The 20,347-nt window shown below is 42.0% G+C and overlaps 1 protein-coding gene across 12 annotated transcripts in view; it reads right to left on the bottom strand.

The window, feature by feature from the left end:
• Positions 1-20,347, bottom strand: part of TENM4 (teneurin transmembrane protein 4) — a 598,985-nt gene that overhangs the window by 57,434 nt on the left and 521,204 nt on the right. For all 12 annotated transcript variants that reach the window (XM_072326955.1, XM_072326954.1, XM_072326960.1 and 9 more), the window contains 5 exons: positions 15,148-15,415; positions 12,773-12,916; positions 11,515-11,764; positions 8,905-8,925; positions 1,850-2,082 (listed from right to left, as the gene is read on the bottom strand). In XM_072326955.1, coding sequence (XP_072183056.1) covers positions 1,850-2,082; positions 8,905-8,925; positions 11,515-11,764; positions 12,773-12,916; positions 15,148-15,415 — 916 coding nt within the window. The remainder of the gene's footprint in view (positions 1-1,849; positions 2,083-8,904; positions 8,926-11,514; positions 11,765-12,772; positions 12,917-15,147; positions 15,416-20,347) is intronic.

Below are 20,347 nucleotides of genomic sequence, written 5' to 3'. Positions count from 1 at the left end.
TGCTGTGTGATTGAGGTGGAAGAACGGCCTCCGGAGAGCCTGAATTGCCAAGAAGAAGGATTTCAGCGCTGAAAGCTTTGAACTCTACAGCTCTGTTTCCCACAGCGAATGCAGAAACATAATTCAGCTAAACCTTGCAACCTCCACCAATGTAGGGAGATGAATAATATTCCTCTTATCTTGTACAAGGGAGAATGGAGGTCCAACAAAAGTTGTTTTCTTTTGCGCCGGTTGAACATCAAAGTAGTGCAGAAAATGGGATTACAGATCTCTGGATTCCCTGATCTCATGACTCATCTGTTGGACTGTCTGAATTTCTGTGCCCAAGTCACTTAATTTTCTTTTCACTCATTTCAGTGAGACAATTTCTACTTCACAACCTGCTTGCAGGTAGTTTCCTTTTGATGCCTCTGACAATACTTCACCTCAATACAACAGTCACATCATAGGAGTCTGGAGTGCCTGAAATCCATTCTTGGCCCTTTGAATATTCCTAGGGGAGAAATTTGGCCTACAATGCTCTTTGACACAGAGAAGATCTTCCAAAGCAATTTCTTCTGCATACTGCCAAGAAATAGCTAGCCCAAATGTAACAAAAAAATATCACAAGTACAGCAGATACAAAAGGTCACTAAATCACCTTGTTTTTTTTTGGATATAGTAACAATAATGTCATCTCTATGTCAACAAAAATAATTTCCCAAGAAATCCAGCCATTAAGGGAAACAACAGCTCAGTGGCCTTCCTCTTACCTGCTCTTTGTGAAATAAGTTGTTAAAGGACCCCCAACATTTGCTGAGAGGCTGATGGGATGGGCTTGGAAATAGATTTGGTAAAGGAGGGAGCTAACACCCCCAGAAGTGAGGGAAAAAGAAACCTGCATCACACTGATGTCCAAGCCAAGAGCTTACAAGTAACTCCCTTCAATCCTAATACCTGTGTAAGAAGATGCACGGCAGGCAAAAATGCCACATTTCTAAAAGCATTCCTGCACAAGGATCCTTCTCTCTTCATGAGCACCACAGAAGGTGTGTGTACCAGCAGCATCTTCCACCCCATCTTTACACTCCGTATGTATTTTTTCAGAGGAGATGTGGACAGCTGGGAGGGATGATATCCTCCATATGCAGGGTTTGTTACCTTGAGATTGCCAGACTGAAGTCTTGGCTATGCATAGGACTGCGTATGTTTGGCTAGACCTGTTTTGAACAATTTAGTTCACAGTCATGAAGGCTGTGTGATGCTCTTATTCTGATCTGACTGTGCTTTTATCAAATACAAGCAAGATAATCATGAGCCAGGTGAAGTCATACTCATCTACACCATTCCCACATAAAAATTAGCACCCACTCTATATAAGATTTAAGATAGATGCCATGATACCTAATGTCAATACATAAACCCAGTTTTATGTCTTTCTGAACCATCTTTAGCTTTTGTTAGGATTTTATATATAGCAACGTTTACAGAGCTTATTTTTTATGTCAAGAAAGCCTCAATGAACTGAACATAAGTGAATCTTACCCAGATTGGTAAGGACCAAATGCTGTTATTTGAAAAGGAGGAGGGCTAGCTATAGTGGGCATAAAATTGATGGGTGGTTTTATTCTATTGCCCTTTGTGCATTTACCCATTGCTACACGCTTCTGGTTTGGCACTAATCCCAGCCGCTCAACAGTGACTGGCTGAGTGCAAGATGTGCATTTTTATTTCCAAAGGGAAGCCCTTAGCATGTGTTTGAGGACTGCTTTGAGATCGCCTGCAAAATCCTGGGGCCTGTCCTTCAGCATTATAAAACTAGCCACTTTCAGAGAGATCCCATAAAAAGCCTGTGGAGAAGTAGTCTCACCCCTGGGATTTGTAAGGGTAGCATCGGTGCCTTTGCCTCCATCCCCACAGCGGGTATCATCGAATGGGAGGCACTGGTCTCCAGTTCCAGCCAAGACCTCTGAATTCTTCACAATGTCTTTCACTGAGGTGGTTGACTTGATTTTGTAGATACGTCGGCTGTTGGTGTCAGAGAGGTAGATGGAGCCGGTGATTGGATCTGTGGTCAAGTAATACTTATGAGCTGGGCTGTGGCTGAAAAACAAGGGCATGATGTTATTATTTTTCAGGATGGTTTTCTTCCTTACGTCAACAATCAATATAAGCACATTAGAGAATAAAAATGCACAGGGTGGACACACTGGGAAAGGGAAGCAGTGCTGTATTTGAAAATCTTAGTACAGGTGTGTTAACAAGCTCAATCTGTGACCAGTTGCTGTGCTTGGGAGTGCTCTCTGGCACTGAAAAGGAAAGGGCTTGCTGGACCAAGACAAACGCATGCCAGGAACTACTACAGATTGAGTTCCAGTGCCTGGGATTGCTTAATTTACTTAACATAGCGCTGAAACTGGTGTTAGATCAGTGCCAGACAGTGAAGGGAAGGTATAGTAGGCTAGATCTAGATAACAAAGTAAAAAATAAATGCATCTGCCCTCCCAAGGAAGAACCCAGGACAAAAACCCAAATGCAGACCTAAATATAAAGCACTTGAAGATATAATTGTGAAAATCACCCCAGTGGGGCTTAGCTGGTGTTTTTACATATATATCCCACTGACTTCAGCAAAGACCCTACAATCTTGTCCTGTTCTTGTGGAGATAAGGAACTTGCCATCACTGAATTCAGCTGGACCTCGGTGAAGGGAAAAACCAAATAACCCTCAGAGAGTCATACTTTGCCCTAAATAACAACATGAACCAGAAGAAGGGCTGAGGAATCTGAACATAAGACCTGTGTTAAACAAGAAAGGGTGGCTATGAAAATGGAGTGAGCAGATAAACGGATATTGTTTTTAGCTCCACGGCCACAACATTAAATGAACCCAAGCCTGAAAAAATGGATAGTGCCTCTAGAGGTAACCAAGACCAGGCTGAATGAGGCCCTGGGCAATCTGATCTGGTGACTGATCTAGTGATTGGCAACCCTGCCTGCAGCACTGGGGTTGGAACTAGAAGAGCTTTGAGGTCCCTTCCAATTCAAGCCGTTCTATGATAAACCAGTATCTGCATTAAGAAAAGTATTTGATGGATTGGCTAGAGGCAACAACCAGAATAATTTAAACACACTGTAATCAATTTTAAGAAATTGCTTTTGAAGAATTCTATCTATAGCTTGGTAAGACTTGCTTTTCTTATATGTGTACTATGTGTGTTGAGCTGCATTTGTTCTAAGCCTGAAACCAACAGATGAAACTTGCAGCACCTGCTGCCTGAAAACAGGTCTCCATCCTTCTAAGAAAGGCCAAGCAGTAATTGGAAGAAGTACAGAAATGTCTCTCCTTTCCTCAAGAACATCTCAAAAATGTCCAAACTCATCAGCTAACTAGAATTTCTAATAAATGTACGGGCCATAGTTCAGAGTTGTGCTCTTGTGGAATGTTCCAGGAGAAGCTTGTTAGAAAGCTGAGTGTCAATCACAGTTGACTCTGTCCCTCACATTAAGAAATTTCCTCTCTCCTTCAACCTTCACATTAGGTAAATTAACCCCTCTTCAGGCACATAAAAATTACTGAATTATTGTCAGGTTTAAGAAGGCATTCTTCATTCAAATTACTTAGTACTTTGGGGGAAAAAAAAGCACCTTTCTGATTTATTCTAGAATATCCCCTGTGATTTATCTTATTAAAGTCTGAACAGATTCCATTTCCACAAATGACACTGATTCTTGCTAAATAAAATACTCTGACCTTCAAGACAGCTCCAGCCTGACAGTTGAGTCTCCATCAGTATTCCCTCCCAACGACAGCAGGCTGGTAGGGTGTTATTTCATTTACCTGCATGTCACTCACGCTAAGCAAGTGGCTTCAGCCCTGGTGGAGGAAGTTCCCAATGGGAATCCATCACTTCTTTTGATCAGGGCCTTGCATTGTTCACTGACTGTCCCAACAAAGCTCAGCTGAACGTCAGTCAGCTTTTGTGTTGTTTGTAATCTTTATTTTGCACAGGAGGTGGACAAGAGGAGGAGATTTTTAATGGCACTTTGCAATTCTTTATCACCTTCGCCTGGAGAGCACAGATAGCTCTCTCTGAGTCTTACAGCAGACAATCTGCAGATAGGTGAAATTAAACAACTTCTATTTTACACAGTCGAGCTTCTCAACTTACATGGTCTAATAATAGGATGGGGGGAAGAATGGCTTTATACTAAAAGAGGGAAAATTTAGGTTGGATGTTAGGAAAAAAATGTTTACTCAAAGGGTGTTGAGACCCTGGCACTACTGCCCAGAGAGCTGTGGGTGCCCCAACCCTGCAGGCACTCAAGGCCAGGTTGCATGGGGTCCTGGGCAGCCTGAGCTGGTGGGGAGGCAACCAGACCATGGCAGATCTCCAGAGGTCCCTTCCAATTTCTGCAGTCCTGTGGTTTTATGATTCTGTGAAACTCTTTTCAGCTGTGTGAGCAGTAGGAAACATTAGTTCATTTTTATCGGATGGATTCATGTTTACAGGCAAGGCTCATCATGGTCTCCTATTCACTGCTCTGTGCATGGGGCAGTTGTGCATAGGAAGGCTCCCTTGTATGGCTTGTTCAGTGGAGTGCTGTGGAGCAGGAATGCTAAAACAGAGACTGTTAAAATTGAACAAGCTGGAATTTACCCCACTGGTTTTGGCTGCCCATTTTCACTACAGGGAAGGAGTCATGTTCTGTCCTCGCATGAATTGCATAGTGTTCTACACTGGAGATTTTGTTGAACATTTTGAGATCCTTCAAATCTCATCAAAGGATGAGAGATGTTGAATAAACATCATGTAAAAATACTGTGGGGATAAAAAACACCCAACAAATCAAAACAAAGCCCTGTAAAAGTTCCCAACTTGCTTTGCTTCATCTGTGATAATGCATGAGCACTGGAGCTGGGAATTTGCTGGCCTTGCTTTTTATTTAAAGTCACAATCAATAGGAAAATCTGAGTGGCAAATTGGACTGAACTGAGCAACAACTGAAATAAATCTGCCTGGGGCAAAACAGAGAAGATTTCTGTCTTTTCCTTTCATCCTTCTCTCATTGCTCAGTTAGATAAAGGAGCAAAACAAAAGACAAGATTTTCCACTATTCAAAAGACAATCAGTTACAGCATTTGTAGTCTTAGGAGTATTTATCCCCCATATTGAGACTGCCACCACTAGGAATGGGCTGAGGGGAAAGAGCTGATTTCCAATTCAGATCGTTCCTCCTCCTATTAAGGCTTTTTTTTAGAAGAAACTTTGAGCACTGTATCGATAGCTTAATTCCCTGAAGCAACAAAACCAAGTTGAAAGGATGGGGTGGGCTGATCCCTACCAAATCCAGACTCTTAGTGTGCAATAGCAAGCACGATGATGTAGTCATTGGGAATCAGGGCAGCCTCATAAGCAGAAGTCTGGCATTCCAAAGGGAAAAGAAGGTGATATGGCTTTCCTATATGCTTGATGTGCTGTGATATAATGGGGAAATCTCTCAAGTTCACAGGGATCTCAGTTGGTTGGGCCTGCACATTGGCTTTCCCATAGAACTGCCTTGTCCACTTGTTTGTTTTTTCTGCTCATTAGGACAGGATAGTGCCAGCACTCTCTGGGGAGCTCTCCAATAGCTTACAAGATTAAGAGTGATAAGAACACTGGGTGGACAGGCAGACACATTGCACTCATCTAGATTGTTTCTATAGTGCTATGACAGATCCACAGGCCATCATTACTCCCTTGGGCACAGAGCTGATGTTTTGGAGGAGCCTGAGGAGGGAACCTCCTGCTCCAGCATGGGAAGTCAGACTGAAAAACAATGTTGGGAAAAGGGAGATGGTCCCTGACTTCAGTAGGTTACGTATAATTTCAGTCTGCATCTTCTAGTTCATTGACTTCTGTTCAAAGCCAGGGATTCATCTAACTGAGCTTCACATGTCTACAAGGCAGATGCTTACATATGAAGTGGCCGCCTTTATGTCAATAGAGAGAAATGGCAAATTTTTAGGTATGATTCATCTGACATTTATAACCATTATGTTACAAGATGAACTGGGCCTTTTTATTTTCAAACGCAAGGCCATCTAACAGCTCCTATAAAGGACAACTTCTGTCAATGGTAACAGTATGGCTGTGGCTCCCACTGGGGTTCAGTAGTCACCCCTAACAGATAATCTGAATAGAACTCTGGTGCTTCTCTGGGTCTGATCTCTTTGTTTCAGCACATGAGACCATCCCTGTAGAACTTTCTGTGCTAGCTGCCCTCTTCCCCTCTGAGCCCTGCTGGCTACATGCATTTGCTGGTGACTAAAGAACAACTGAATTCCTGAAGTCAAGAATTTTTGTTCCATGGGGCTGTTTCCATGGCTCCATGCTCAGCACCCTGCAGCTCACAAACAGAGGATTTTATTACAGCCTGTGTGAGGTATTGGGCTTTTTTTTTCCTCCCTGGGTGACATTCAATAGATTAGCACATAAGGAGGCCACACAGAGCAGTGAGCTGAATTTACACTTGGCCTTTTAGTGTTTTCAGTTGGTGTGTGATGCCCAAAGCTCTTCTAGCATCACAGACTGGATAATAAAACTTCATAGCAATGCTGTAAGCCAACCCACAAACTGCAAAGGACTTTTGATCTGATCCTAGGGCAGTTTTCTCAGACATTTCTTTTTGCAACTAATTGTGGCAATTGTCTCTTTGTGGTACAAATGGAAAGAAGAATGGGGGAATATATCTACGTGTGGCCATTTTCTACATATTTGCTAGACAAAAATGCTTCACTGCCCTCCATGTTCCTGCAGAGAGAAGATAACACTAATAAACAGCAAATTATTATTACCAGGCTTGGAAAAAGCCATTAGCTTCTATTGGCCCATCAAGACGGGTCCATATACACAGGCATGTGGGAGTAAGTTCATATTCATCTATCATCAAATGACAGATGGGTGTAAAATTGGGAGGGATCGCTATTTGGTGATGTTTTTTGGGTTTGTTGACATTTCCATGTTGGCCCACAGCCTTTTTGGCTGTTAAATGGAGTTAGATCTTAGCAACCCACGTTGCACTGTAGAGCTAAGCCTCTTAGATGGTAGCTGAGGAGCCTTCAGAGAGCAAGATCACAGCAGGTGACATAACAGGGAGGAAATCTTTTCTCTCTGAAATGAGGAAATTTTTTGCATATGGACTGCAGCTTTTCCAAACCACTGAGATTCACGTAACTGAATCTCTCTCTCTGCAACTATTGCCTGCCAGTGATGTCAAGCTTAGAACCTTATGGAGCTCAGAGCACTGCAGCTGTAGCTAAGACTACACCCGCTCATTTTGAAGAGGCTTCCTAACAAGAACTGTTAGGGCAAAATGACACGGAACAGCTGCTTACTCACGTGGATGACTCTCTTAATGCAGCCTCAGATGGGTATATTTGACCTAGGGCTCCTCCTCTCTTCCACCCTCATCGGTCACCTTTGGACTGTAGTGTAGTGGGAATGTCTTCTCTTGTTTTCATTTAATTGCTTATTTTGTACGAATTGCCTAAAGTGAAGCCCTGCCAAATTCATAAAGCTCTGGTGGCATCTGCAGCATTTGTGGCCAGTCCATATATCTTGGCTCAGTTATTGCCTTCATACAGAACAACACCTCTTGTAACAGCTATTCAGCTGCTGTCCTTCACTGTCGAAACAGGTGTGCTTTAGTGGCTACGTATTTCTAGGTCATTAAGGATACAACCTGGCTGTTCCAAAGAGAAATGAGTTTTTCTATTGCCTTCAAATTATGTGAAAGAGGAGCTGGGGGCTGGAACTCAGCCTGATGAAGACAGTTGGTGCAAAGGTCTTGAGTACCAGCCTTGCAGCCAAACTAATAGAAGCTCTAGGCCAGTTCATTATAGAAGGGGAAATCAGTCTTTCATTAATGTTTTGGCAATAAGACAAAAAAACACTTTCTACTCCATTGCATTTTCAGGCATGCAGATAAAACGAACATTTCTGGATTTGCACAGCCTCTATAAAGCCAAAAGAACAGTAAATAAAAAGCACATAGCAAAAAAAAAAAAAAAAAAGAGTTCCCAAATGCAAACAGAAAACAAAACCCAAAACATCCCAATTCCACAGCCTAGCCTTCTAATTTAGAAATCATCTAGGGAGAAGGATGGGAAACTCATCAGAGCCAGAGAAGTCCTTGCGAACACAAACAGTGACAGGAGGCTGACATCTTCCTGAGTGAAACTGATCGGATCAAACTCACTGCATCTCCAGTGAACCCAAGTGACAAATACTCTTAGTGACAAAGACAACTGAGGAGTCTCTCTTTCGTGTTGTTTCCTTGTCATTACTTCCTTTTTTATTGCACTTCCTGGCTAAGGTTCCGAGTTGCACTACCTCCCAGCTAAGCCTCGTGCACTTTCACAAGATGCTCCCTATGAAAAGCTCTAATTGACAAACATTTACAAAATCTTATTCCTTAAGTGGGTGACACTGAGGTACATCTGACCTTTCATTTTGTCTGTCCTCTCCCCAGAACTCAAAAAGAACTCAATGATTCTATGATTCTATGAAGAAGACATTCCACCATATGAGAATCATTTTTCCATCAAAGCTCTTCAAGCAACCTGCATCCTGCAGCTGCCCTCTCTTCACTTTTTTCTTGGTAAATTCCCACCCGCTTTTCTTTCAGCCTCCCCCTATAGACACTCCTCTTGTCTCCATATTTCCTCCGTCTGCAACTGCAACAGATCATGCCGAAGTCTGTGCGATTCTGCTCTGTGATTAATGGCTCCTCATTCTGATGACTGATCACCTACGCCAGTTTTAATCACAGCAGCTTCATTTCCTATTGAATCATCTGGAAATGGCACTCGTGGCTCACTGTGTAACAACATGCAACAAGACAGGGAGCAGCGTAAGAATTCTCCACTGGTTGGCTTACCTATGTCTGAAATCTTTATTTCTGACAGAAGACAGGAAAGCAGGGAATAGAAGAAAGAATGAGGTGTTAGCGGCTCAATTCGAAGCATTATTAGCAGATTGAAAACTTGACAGTAACCGTATCATACAATGCAATAATAAATAAAGACTTAGCTGGCATGACACTGATATATTTTATATTGGATATTACTTGTCAGTGAGCTCACTTACGTATCACTGCATATCACAAAGGAAGTGGGATCTCACCTGCTTGGAGTTATCCACTTAATGTAAAAGATAGGGCCAGGCAGACTTTATCACACACAGCTAAATAAATGTGGATGTTGATATCTGCATGGCGTTTTTTCACTAGCACTCAAAGCAATATGTTGTGATTTACAAAGGTAACTTCCCAGTTGCACCACTGTGGGTGGCAGTTCATCGCCGCAACCACACAAACCCCGTCCCAGAGGACTGAAATAATGCTGAGATGGACATTTTTCATGGGTCTGGTTACATACAAGATGCAGTTATCTGTGACCCACAATGCATTTGCTTTCCTCTCTGCAACAGAACACTACATTAAAAAAATAAATAAATAAAAGAAAAGAAAAAAAAAAAAGAAAAAAAAATACCAAAAATGGCCTAAATCCAAACACTGAGGGTGTTAATCTCTACAGAGATGCTGATTTGAGAAGGCACAAGCAAACTATATTTAGTCCAAAAGGAATGGCTTTCCCCCATAGTTCTTAGTCAGCCTGCATCTGAACCCATGTACTTTATAGCACACCAGAGTGAAGAAACGTTTATTAGATCCAGTAACCTAAGTGTTTGCACAGATGAAGGAGCAATCGTTCCAGCAGATTTAAATCTGGAGTAAATTTAACTTTGTGGCTCTACGCAAAAGTCAGCAAGGCCACTCTGTCAGGGCTCCCAATTTTCTCTTTTCCGACCAGGAAAGACTGTAAAAACCTGCACTGGGTCTGGTATTTCCACTGACAATGAAACAGAGATTGGGTTTTCCGAATTGTACTTCTGGGAATGAGATATTAATCCCAATGAGTTGCAATGGGATTTAGGCCCCAAATCACTGAGGATCTTCTGGAAATCTCACCTTTGGTCATTAAAATAACTTTCTGGCGCTAGAATAATGCTGTATTCTTTAATGTGGATCAGCACAGAAGATTTATCCCACTTCCTCACCTTATGAATACGAGATATATTCTGTATTTGTCTATCACATAAAGGAATAGAATACATCAGCTCTTTGCTTATTTACTCAAAAAGAACTCCAGCCCTCTCTAACATGTCATTGCAGGATTCCATATCCAACAACTCCTGATTCTGTAATCTTTGTGTGGGCAGTGCAGGACACCCATTCTGCAGGTGCCAACCTTGTGACAGCTGTCTGGATTTTGTTCTCATACACCACAGTCTACAGCTCTACGTGCCAAATCAAGCTTTCAGCAAGGCCTTGTGGGCCTAATGACTGTGGTGTGCTTGTTAAAGAGGGACTAAATGGATCACAGAAACCAGTACTGCTGCAGATCCTATTCTTCACCTGCAGCTTTGTGGTAATACAAAGCATGCAATCCTGCTGCTCTGCTCAGCAGCTCCACATGGCACTCCTTGCAGAAACAGGGCCTTACTTTTGTTCCCAGAAGTGAGGATGTGAAAACAGAGATCTGTTCACAGACATCTGTGAAAACAGATCTTAAGAGTTAGATGGGAGTGCCAACAGTCCTACGATGCAACCTTAATACTGAGCTCTCAGGTCATGTCCTCCAAGTAGACCAGTGACGCCCCTGGAGTGAGTCTACTCTGGCCACATGAAGAGTCCAGAACCAGGCTCTGGTGCTTTGAAATCTTATATATTGTAACAGAAATGCTACAAATAAAAAATATTACTACTGAAGTCAATATGAAATTTCAGTTCCAGCCACAATCTATTTAATTTCCTCAGAACTTGTGATAAATCTGTAATGTTCTCTCCCCTTCATTATTTTTAGTGGTTGCTCTTTAACAGGCCTCCAAAGTCTCTCCTGATATATTGTTTTCCTTTGTTATTTTGAGGTGAAAGGAAACGCTTCACTTACTCTAAGATGTTCCATCTATATCTTCATCCTATAACAGCTGTTCAGACAGAGACTAGAGGGAACCAATATGTGTTTGTCCCTTGAAAACAACCAGAAAAACCTCAGGTTTGTGACTCCCTAGGTGATCATCCTGTCTTAAGTATGAATGATCATCTATCCTGATTAACCTCTATGCACTGTCATCACTGCTGTGTCCTTCCAAGTCTGGGTTATCCCGGAGGCTGGTTGTTAATTTTAAGAATTCCCACTGGCCTACAAGTAGACCAAATGGGAGACATTAACACAGTTTGATTTAGCAGCATAAAAACCTGACAATATTTTTAGTATGTGATGAACCTCCTCGGCCAAATTTTCTCCGGTGTAAGTCAAAATTAACATAGTTGCAGAAGAGGCAAATCTGGACAGTTTTTCTTAATTTTTTTCCTCTTTTCCATTCTTTCTGTGTTTTCTATTACAACTTCTTATTTTCCTTTTGGGTATGCAAGACTGCAAAACTTAACTGCATAATTATAACAGCCTCATGCAGCACAACGTACCTTAGTTCCAGTATGTTGGTGACATTGCCAGAGGGAAAGATTCTTCGGATGTAGTTGAAATCTCCGACATAAAGACTTCCATCAGATCCACATGTTAGAGCGACAGGAGCCAGGAGTTTGTTCCCATCTGCAAGACCATTGCAGCTTGGGCAAGAAATGCTACGTCTACGGCCATTGCCCATAATGCTTCCAATTACAGGCGGCTGCTGGGAAATAAACTGGTTTTCCCCGTTTCCTTTATGCAAGATACCTAGAGACAGAAAACAGTAATAACAAAATCAAGAAACTGGGACTCACAGGGAGGATACACGGCACTGCTGGAAGCGACATGGAGGTGTATCATTTTCGTGGTACTGTTTTGTGATGGCTACAAGGAAGGCCACCTTATCTGAAGCAAGCACTTTTTTTTTACAGGCCCATTACATTCCTCACAAGGTCAATGCATACAGGGAGAACAAGACTGCTTATACTTGTGAATGAAATACACTTTTCAGCATCTCATGAATTTTCATTTCCCTTTCCTGTCCCTCTTTGCCCTGTAATTTGCAGGCTACCAGGTGAAAAAACAAATAAAATAAATAATGTAGCTCAAGAAAAGACAAGAGACAAGAAAGCCACAGTGCATTCTCTAGAGGAATGTTTCATCTACAAAGCTCGGAGGAGATCAGGGTCTATTCACTATAAGCGTAGTGTTTTCAGCCACGGTGTGGGCTGAATTTAGATATTTGCTGCCATATCACTGCTACCACTCAGAGACAGACAGTGCTTCCATCTTCTGATGGCATTCTGATCATGTTTCAGGTCTCCCTGCTGCCGTCTGCAGCTCCCTTCAAGGACTATGGAGCCTTCCATTTTCCCTTGTAACCCATGAAGCTTCTCACTTCTGCAAGTCCACTTGCACACTGAAGGATGTAGCTGGGTGGATTTATAATCACTGGTAGGTCTGACCCCAATAAACTCTTTTTGTTTTAGGATTATTAACCTTGCTAATCACTATTTTAAAGACAATACAAAGTTAGGTGTGCCTATGTATTTAATGGGTATTCATCTGATTCACCACTATCAGCTTCTTTTGGATTTACACTCACCAAATTGCTTCTAAATGTAGGTTCCACAAAGTATTTGTTGGTAGAAAACAGGATAAAATACTTATGTTGGTCAGGTTTATCCCCTTTTCTTTTAATTGAATTCTTAATGATAAGCAACTGGGCCCTGCCACACCGCAGTATTCCTTGGTTATGTGCTACAGCCAACCTACCACTTTGTATGTTGAGGGCATGGTGTTTGTCTAGGGACCATCCTCCAAGCTTGGAAGCATCAATTTCATAACCTTGAAGCACAGCCGTCCTCTTCTCCCACAGGATCAAATCAGGACACGACTCGTACTCATAACCCACGGAAACTGTGAGCAAGGGAGAAACAAAAGAGCCCCTCCAGATCAGTAACCTGAAAATGTACAGTCTGCACATTCAGAATTTCAGCTGAGTTGGGTAGGAACATTCTACATGCAACTGCCTATTTCATTTAAAATGCCATCATCATAATGCGAACTTGCAGTGTTTCCCACTTTAAAGGCCATCTGCATTTAAAAAGGTCGATGGAGTTGTAGATGTTGGACAAATGTGCTAAATACTTAAAAGGCACTGTTTTAAAGACGTATCTTAAAACAATGACTATTCTAGAATGTAAAGCAATGCTGGATACCAAAATGGGAGCATTGTAATCCTATTTGCCATATTTAATGTAAGATTGCATGTCAGGAGTTTGCTGAAAATTATGGCCTTACTTTAAGAGTAAAGACCTACACAAATGAAGCAATGGGTAATGAATGGACATCAGTTTTAGATGAGACTGACTTGTGGTCATTGATAATGTCAACAGGGTACACGGAAGAACAGGGTTTTGTTTGTTACGATGTCTAATCAGAGTCTTTCATAACCCTGCTACACATCATTGGAGATATTTAGGAGTAAAATGATATCGGTAGAAGAATCGTGTTTTTGACAGAATAATGACTCCTTTATGATTTTCTCAGAAGTATCAAGATCCCGTTTTATTGGCCTGCTTTTCTTCTGCCCTACCTTATCATTCCAGCACTAATGGCTGAAACGGAGCAAAACTGTGAGTTCTGCACAAATGAAAAGCAATTACACGGCTAATTTTTTGCCAGTAAAAAAAAAAATAAAAAAAATGTGTGATCTACAAAACAGTGATGAGCTGTAAGTGAACTCAGTACCCCCAAGCAAATACAGCCCTCTGAAAGATCACGCAGGGGGAGATGTAGTTCAGGAAATGAAGGCTTGATATTTTCCACTGTGCTAGTGGATGGAAGCATTAGAAGCCTGAGTGCTGATGTTCTGAGTACCCTGGGGCTGCAGAACTGCATCATGTAGTATGCTGGGATCACCTGCTCATCTAGCATCTTAAAGAGCAGGTAAACATAGTACCTCAGTACATGCTATGAAGGAACAGTTCTCATTCTGGGATCCAGATGGTGTAAGGTTCAGCAAGTTGTATCCCTCAGTCTGCTCAAAACTACTGAGTTTAGTGACTGAGTATAAGAAATGAACACCCTCTCCCTCTTAGAAAACATGATGTGAAAGAAACTTATCTTCTGTGAGGCTATGAGGGATCAGGGCACCATCCTTCTGCCAAAAAGAGCTCCATTTGTTAAAGATCTCTCCCGTCTTGTTAATAGCTCTGCTTTACCATCCTGAAAAGGCTGTTCTAACTTCAAGATATTTGAATGTATTTCCTCTGGGTGTTCACCAGATAGGAAGGAAAACTGCAGAGAAGTATCACCTCTATTCATTACACACTCAAAACACCTCCTTCATGGCAACATCATACATTAGATGTCAGGGGAATTTTCCACTGTGTGAGTGATGAGATGCTGAAATATTCTGTCCAGAGAAGTTGTGAACGTCCCGTCCGTGGAAGTGTTCAAGACCAGGTTGGATGGGACCCTAGGCAAACTGATCTAGTGTGTGATTTAGTGGTTGGCAAGTCTGCCCATGGCAGGAGGATTGGAGCTAGATGATTTCTGAGGTGCCTTCCCACCCAAAACATTCTATAATTCTATGATCCTATGTGACATGTTGAGTATGCAGAGCCTGTCTGTCCTCTGATATGAAGCCTCTGACAGTGTTTTGCAGACGTAACTGACTGCACAAAGCACAAAAAAAGAACATCCCAGCCTGGGATGATGCTCTTAAAAAGGTAACAAAAAGGGAAACTATGAGATGAGGGTAATCCTGAAGGTCAGGCAAAAGGAGGGGAAGAGATTAGGACGCAGTTCTAGGGATTCATTTCAAAGAAGCGCTGACAGCTTTCAGCTGTAGGTGAGAAATAGCCAAATGCCTCTAGTCCCAGTTCATTCCTTCTGTATGGATATGATAGCAGCAGCTCAGGATGTATGTGCTGGGACAAGAGCCAGACAATAGATAAGTATTCATCTGCTGGGAAAATGCGTGCTGCCTGAACAGCTGGGCCCTATCCTCTCCAAGGAAACAGCAGTGAACCAGCAGGGACCATTTTATGTGTTAGCAGTTGGACTGTATTGATTTGCAACAAGCCTTCTGCGTTGCCACTTAGTGGCTTCTAAAAAGAAACACAAGCCCTGGGGTCACTTACCAAAGGCTTCTGAAAGCCCATACACCTTTTGGCTGTAGACATCTGTCTTATCCCAGATGAAATAATAGGACAGGTCTGGAGCAGCTGCAAACCACTTTCTGAAGAGGCGTCCCTCGACGGCCACCATGAGGTGGACTTTCATGAGGTTGAAGGGGATGGTGGGGTGGGTCATGCTGATCCTCAGGACTGATTTGTAGCCAGCCGTGCGACTGCTCAGGTAACTCACTTTTATTTTACTACCGGAAACGTTAATCTCCTCCTGTAGTGCCTGTGGAAAAGCAATCCGGGAGGTGTTAAATCAGCAGCGAGCAGACAGGAAATGGCAGCAAAGATGTAATTAATCAAACACACCTTTATAAAAGCTCTGGTAGTCCTGTCTAAAAAACGAACACCTAGTAGGCATCAATTATGAAATCATATCTGTAATTTATGGAGTTAGTTGTGAAAGCCAGAAAAACTCCTCTTTCTCCATCTCAATTGTGTGGGAGATTAGCAGTGGAAAGTACCTGGTTTAAGTCAGTATTTACAATGGGACTCTCTGCTAAATGGAGTACATGGACTCCTAAAGGTGAAAGGAGGTTGGTGTATGAAAGGATTCCAGTCCATAGCTTTCATTTTCTCTGATGTCTTGGAAGGTTTCAACAGATGCCGATGGGAAGCCTGATTTAGTGGCTGGCAACCCTGCCCATTGCAGCGAAGTTGGATCTCACTGATCTTTAAGATCCCTTCCATCCTAAGCCACTCTACAATTCTATTATTCTAGTCTTTGCCTCTTGGCTTTCCATCACACTAAAACATCAAGTTCTATTTGGCTTGTATCCTCACAGATGTTTCCTGGTCCTGATGGTAATCTGTCATTCTTCCATGTCACTAACAGTGCTCCCATCCTCCTACTTTGGCTCATCCATGTCTCAGTGCTACCCCTTCACCCATCTCTCTCTGTAATTGCTCCTCGCCCCATATAACTCTTTCCTCTTTTTATCCTGTGCCCTGGTCCTTTTTCAGCCCTTGTGTTTGCTCCTACTTACCCTGGTGCTTGCTTAAAATTCTATCCTTAGCTGTGCCATGAAGCTCTTGACCTGACCTACCATAGTCGACCTCTTTTCCCACACTTGTATTATCCCTCCCTCTTCTTTTCCAAATTCATCAGTACTCAAGGTGAGTTGCTTTGTTTTCTCCTCTAGCCATGCAGTAGGGATATTTCTGAGGGCATCCCAGGGAGGTGGTAGAGTCACCATCCCTGGAGGTGTTCAAGAACTGTGTAGATGTGGCACTGGGGGATGTGGTTTTAGTGGGGACGGTGGCCATGGGTTGATGGTTGGACTAGTTGATCTTAGTGGTCTTTTCCAATCTTAATGATTCTATGATTCTTTGACTTTATGATTCTGTGATTCTGGCTGACTGGGACAGTCAGTTGTCCCAGTACAGAATTTCATGAAGAACTGGAGAAACAGTAGGGCAAGTTTTATCTGCTTCAAAAACAGAGAAGACTCAGTAAAGATGGGATTTTCAAGCAATTTACCTGCCAAAGTATAAAAAGGTCCTAGATCTCCTTCTTTAATACATTTGTTTTATTTTTAGCAGAGGCATTTTCTGGAAGGCAATCTCTAACACCATGCTGCAGGGGAGACCCTGAAAATACCGATCAAAAAAAGGAGCATTTCTTCCTTAATTCTTTGGGGAAGTGAAATTAGTTTTCCCCTTCCAGAAAACTTCCTCCTTGTGTAAGCACTGGACGTTTTCAGCACAGTGCAGCAGCCCTTTGCAAAGTTTGAAAGATGAAGATAGAATCTCAGCAGCGAGTCTGAAAACTTGAGCTGATAATGGGATGTGTCAGAAGGTCAGAACTAGCTCTGTGCTCTCCTGCATCACTTCTGCAATATTTCATGTGCTGGACCCCAAATGAGCCATAAAAATACCTCCCCAGCGATATTCAGCTTTCATTATACCAAGGGCACAGAGGTTGGGAGGCAGGTGGGTCGAGAGATGCTTCCATCACGAAGGGATCACAGCTGTGCTGGTGTCCTCCAAGCCACATCTGTGCCTCCTACACTCTACTCCTACATGGGAGCAGTAAACTTCCCTGATGTGACAAGTTGTTCATCTCTTACAGTTGCTTCATCTCTTAAAGTTAGAGCTATAAAGGACGACAGATGCAATCTGCCCCCTGAAAAAGACCTCTTCTAAGCTATTACCCAAGGCCTAACACTTCTTCAAATGGTAACTTACAATCTCTGAGCTCGCAGCACTTGACCAAAGGACGCATCCAAAAGTTAAAGTGCTGTTCCACTGTGCTCATAAATATTTACTTTCTCTAATGCGGCCTTTTCAATTTACATATCTCAGTGTTTAGGAGGGTGAAAAATGACAGAACTGGGAAAACCTAGGAATTTTAAAAGGTATTTTATGAGCTCAGCAACGAGCTGGGCTGGGACCAGGCTCAACCAGAGACCAGCTGAGCCAAGCTGCTGTAAAGGTGGTCCCTTGTATCAAATCTGTCTTTATATGTAACCCCGTCAGGAAAAAGTCAGGCAGAAATAATTGTCGCTGAGGTACTATTTGCAATGTCTGGTTCAAATTCCTGTTAGAAATAATTATTTATCTCTGTCACGATCTGTCTCTGCCGTCTGCCACTTCAGAGAAGGGTCAGCACGGAGGTACCAGTGTAGGGGACTGTCTTTAAAGGTGCCTGCTTGAAGAGCTGGTTCAGTGGGTAATTTGGATTGCTCAGAATGCATTCGTAGTTCATAAGCAGTACTAAACTAGCAACAAAACAGGGCATGGGTGGGAGGATAATCCAGTAGGCCACTGGTGGGAGGTGAATACAAGCTTTAAAATGCTCTGAATGCATCAAAATTCATTTTGCCAATAGAACAAGCAAGCTACAATTTGGCCTTTTTTTTTTTTTTTTCTTTTCTTTTCTTTTTTTAAATGAATTCAATACAAAGTTGAGAAGGAATTTGAAAAAGGCAAGCATTTAGGGCCTGATTCAGGGACTGTAACACAGGCATGTAGTGCCTTTGAGATATCCAAAACCTCTGCACGGGGATGAAAGATCTGACATGAGCCTTTTCGAGATCCTTGTCCCTACGAAACTACACGTGAAGGTCTGACCCTTCAGGGCACCCTAAATGACACCAAATCTGTGCTGAGACATCCAAATCAAACACATTAAAAATGTATTACATAGTCTTTTGAATGTATCCATGTAGAGAACACTGCATTTATTTCTTGAATCTCATAAGATCCTGCCAGCCCACTTCTTTAGCTTGTCAGAATCCTTTTCCCAGCCCTGCATTTGCTTATTAACTCCTTCTAGCAATACACTCTTCTATTATATTTAACATTTTTCTACTGGGGAGTGTGCACTATAAAATGCAGCTGCAGAAACTTACAGCTAAGTTCTTTTATATTGTATGTATACCCAGAACAAGAACAAAAAGCGGTCCATTAATGAACTGAAGTACAGCAAGGACACTGTTGTAATGGGAGTTTCTCTTATATGATAAACACTGTTACCTTCAGCTGCCAATATTTCAGGATGAACACAGTTATACGGATTTTGGATAAAATATTTGGTATGTGGGTAAAGTTATTATTCACCATGTGTTATGGGATTCATCTTATACAAACACTGGAACCTTAAAGTGAGGAGAATCCTGTAAGCTGTTCTTTCAAATCCCCCCATTGGCAGCAGGTAGAGGTGGGCTCTTCAGAAGGAGAGTCTTGCCCTGGTAACTTAGGAGTGGGATTCAATTTCAGTTTAAGGCATCTAAATCCATTTGACATACAAGTGTGTGTATAAGAGGCAGGCATCTAAGTACTGATTATAGCGGAGATCTAACCAACATTGTCAGTGGGAACCAGATATTTTCAGGATGGTCAGAGTAATTGATCTGTAGGCTCTGATGACAGTATTGATTAGATTTCTGTCAGGCTTAATGGGAGTGTGGACATCTAGCACACATCTAGATGATGGCAGGTGAACACCTGATTTAGATGCCTTCATCTCAAAACGAATGTCACTTAATTTGATTCCATAACTACAGGTGTCCAGAGCCACTCAGGATGTCCAAGTTATCTGTGACACTCACATGGTTTAGCAGATCTAATGCAGGACACTCATAGGGGAATCTCTGTGGATTGACAGCTGGAGACAATGCACGAAATTTACAGCGTGTTTCAAACAGCACTACATATTTATAGTCAGGAATTTGTATTGAACAATTGCTTATGATCTACATTCCCATCTGCTTTCACAGTCAATAGACAGATGCATCCTTATTGAAGAGGAGTTTTAAAATGTTTGAGTTCAATAGATATAATTAACACAATCTAACAAGTATCCCACCAAATAATGAGTGAGGTTGAGTGAAGTCATGATTGTACTTTCACTGCATCAGATATTTGCTTCGAGGGTGCACTGAACATTGCTTTTCAGAGTTCTTGTTGGACTGAGAGAAAGAGATGTGAAAATCAAACCAAGAATTTGCAATTTGATGGACAATGCAAGACATGGGACTTATGTAGTAATTAAGCTGGGAGAAACTCGGAGACTCTAATTGGAAATAAGTGTGAGAAAGGTTCACAGGATTTGGTCCAGAGGGAAAGGTAATGAGATGACTAGCTTCATTTATTCAGTACCTGGTTCAGTACCTGGTGTTCCTACAATTAGGAGACGTGAAGTGACTTCTTTCCTCATTAACGCTACTGAAACCTCAGTGGAGTCAAGCAGGAAGCACACTATTTGTTGCTTTGCTTGTTATTATTTCTACCTTGGCAGGCTACTGTTTGTCACTAAAAGCAATACCCACGATACACTGGCATCTAGGACCAAGAGAGGAAAACTTGAATTCTGCTAATCCATACATTTCAACACAGCAAGCATTTTTACAGAGGAAGGTTCGTTTCGTTGTTTGACTCAATCATTTCAAAACCCAACTTTTCACTCAGCAAAATACTCTGATTACACACCATGTGGCAAAAAGTACTTGATGTGACTTTATATAACGTGACCAGGATTTGGTCTCAATGATTATAGGTCCCTTTCAACTCAGGATATTCTAGGATTCTATGATACTATACTTCTTTTAAAAAAGTAAAACAAGGATAGGAAGGACAAGCCACCAGCGGGTTAAATCTGCTCTTGAACAGAAGAATGGCATCTGAGCAGAAGAAGTTCATGAGCCTTGTATGGGGC

The sequence above is a fragment of the Excalfactoria chinensis genome, chromosome 1, assembly GCF_039878825.1.
Source record: "Excalfactoria chinensis isolate bCotChi1 chromosome 1, bCotChi1.hap2, whole genome shotgun sequence".
In the NCBI taxonomy this organism is placed as follows: Eukaryota; Metazoa; Chordata; class Aves; order Galliformes; family Phasianidae; genus Excalfactoria; species Excalfactoria chinensis.
Note: the sequence above shows the minus strand (reverse complement) of the source record. Positions and strands in the feature narration are given on the sequence as shown.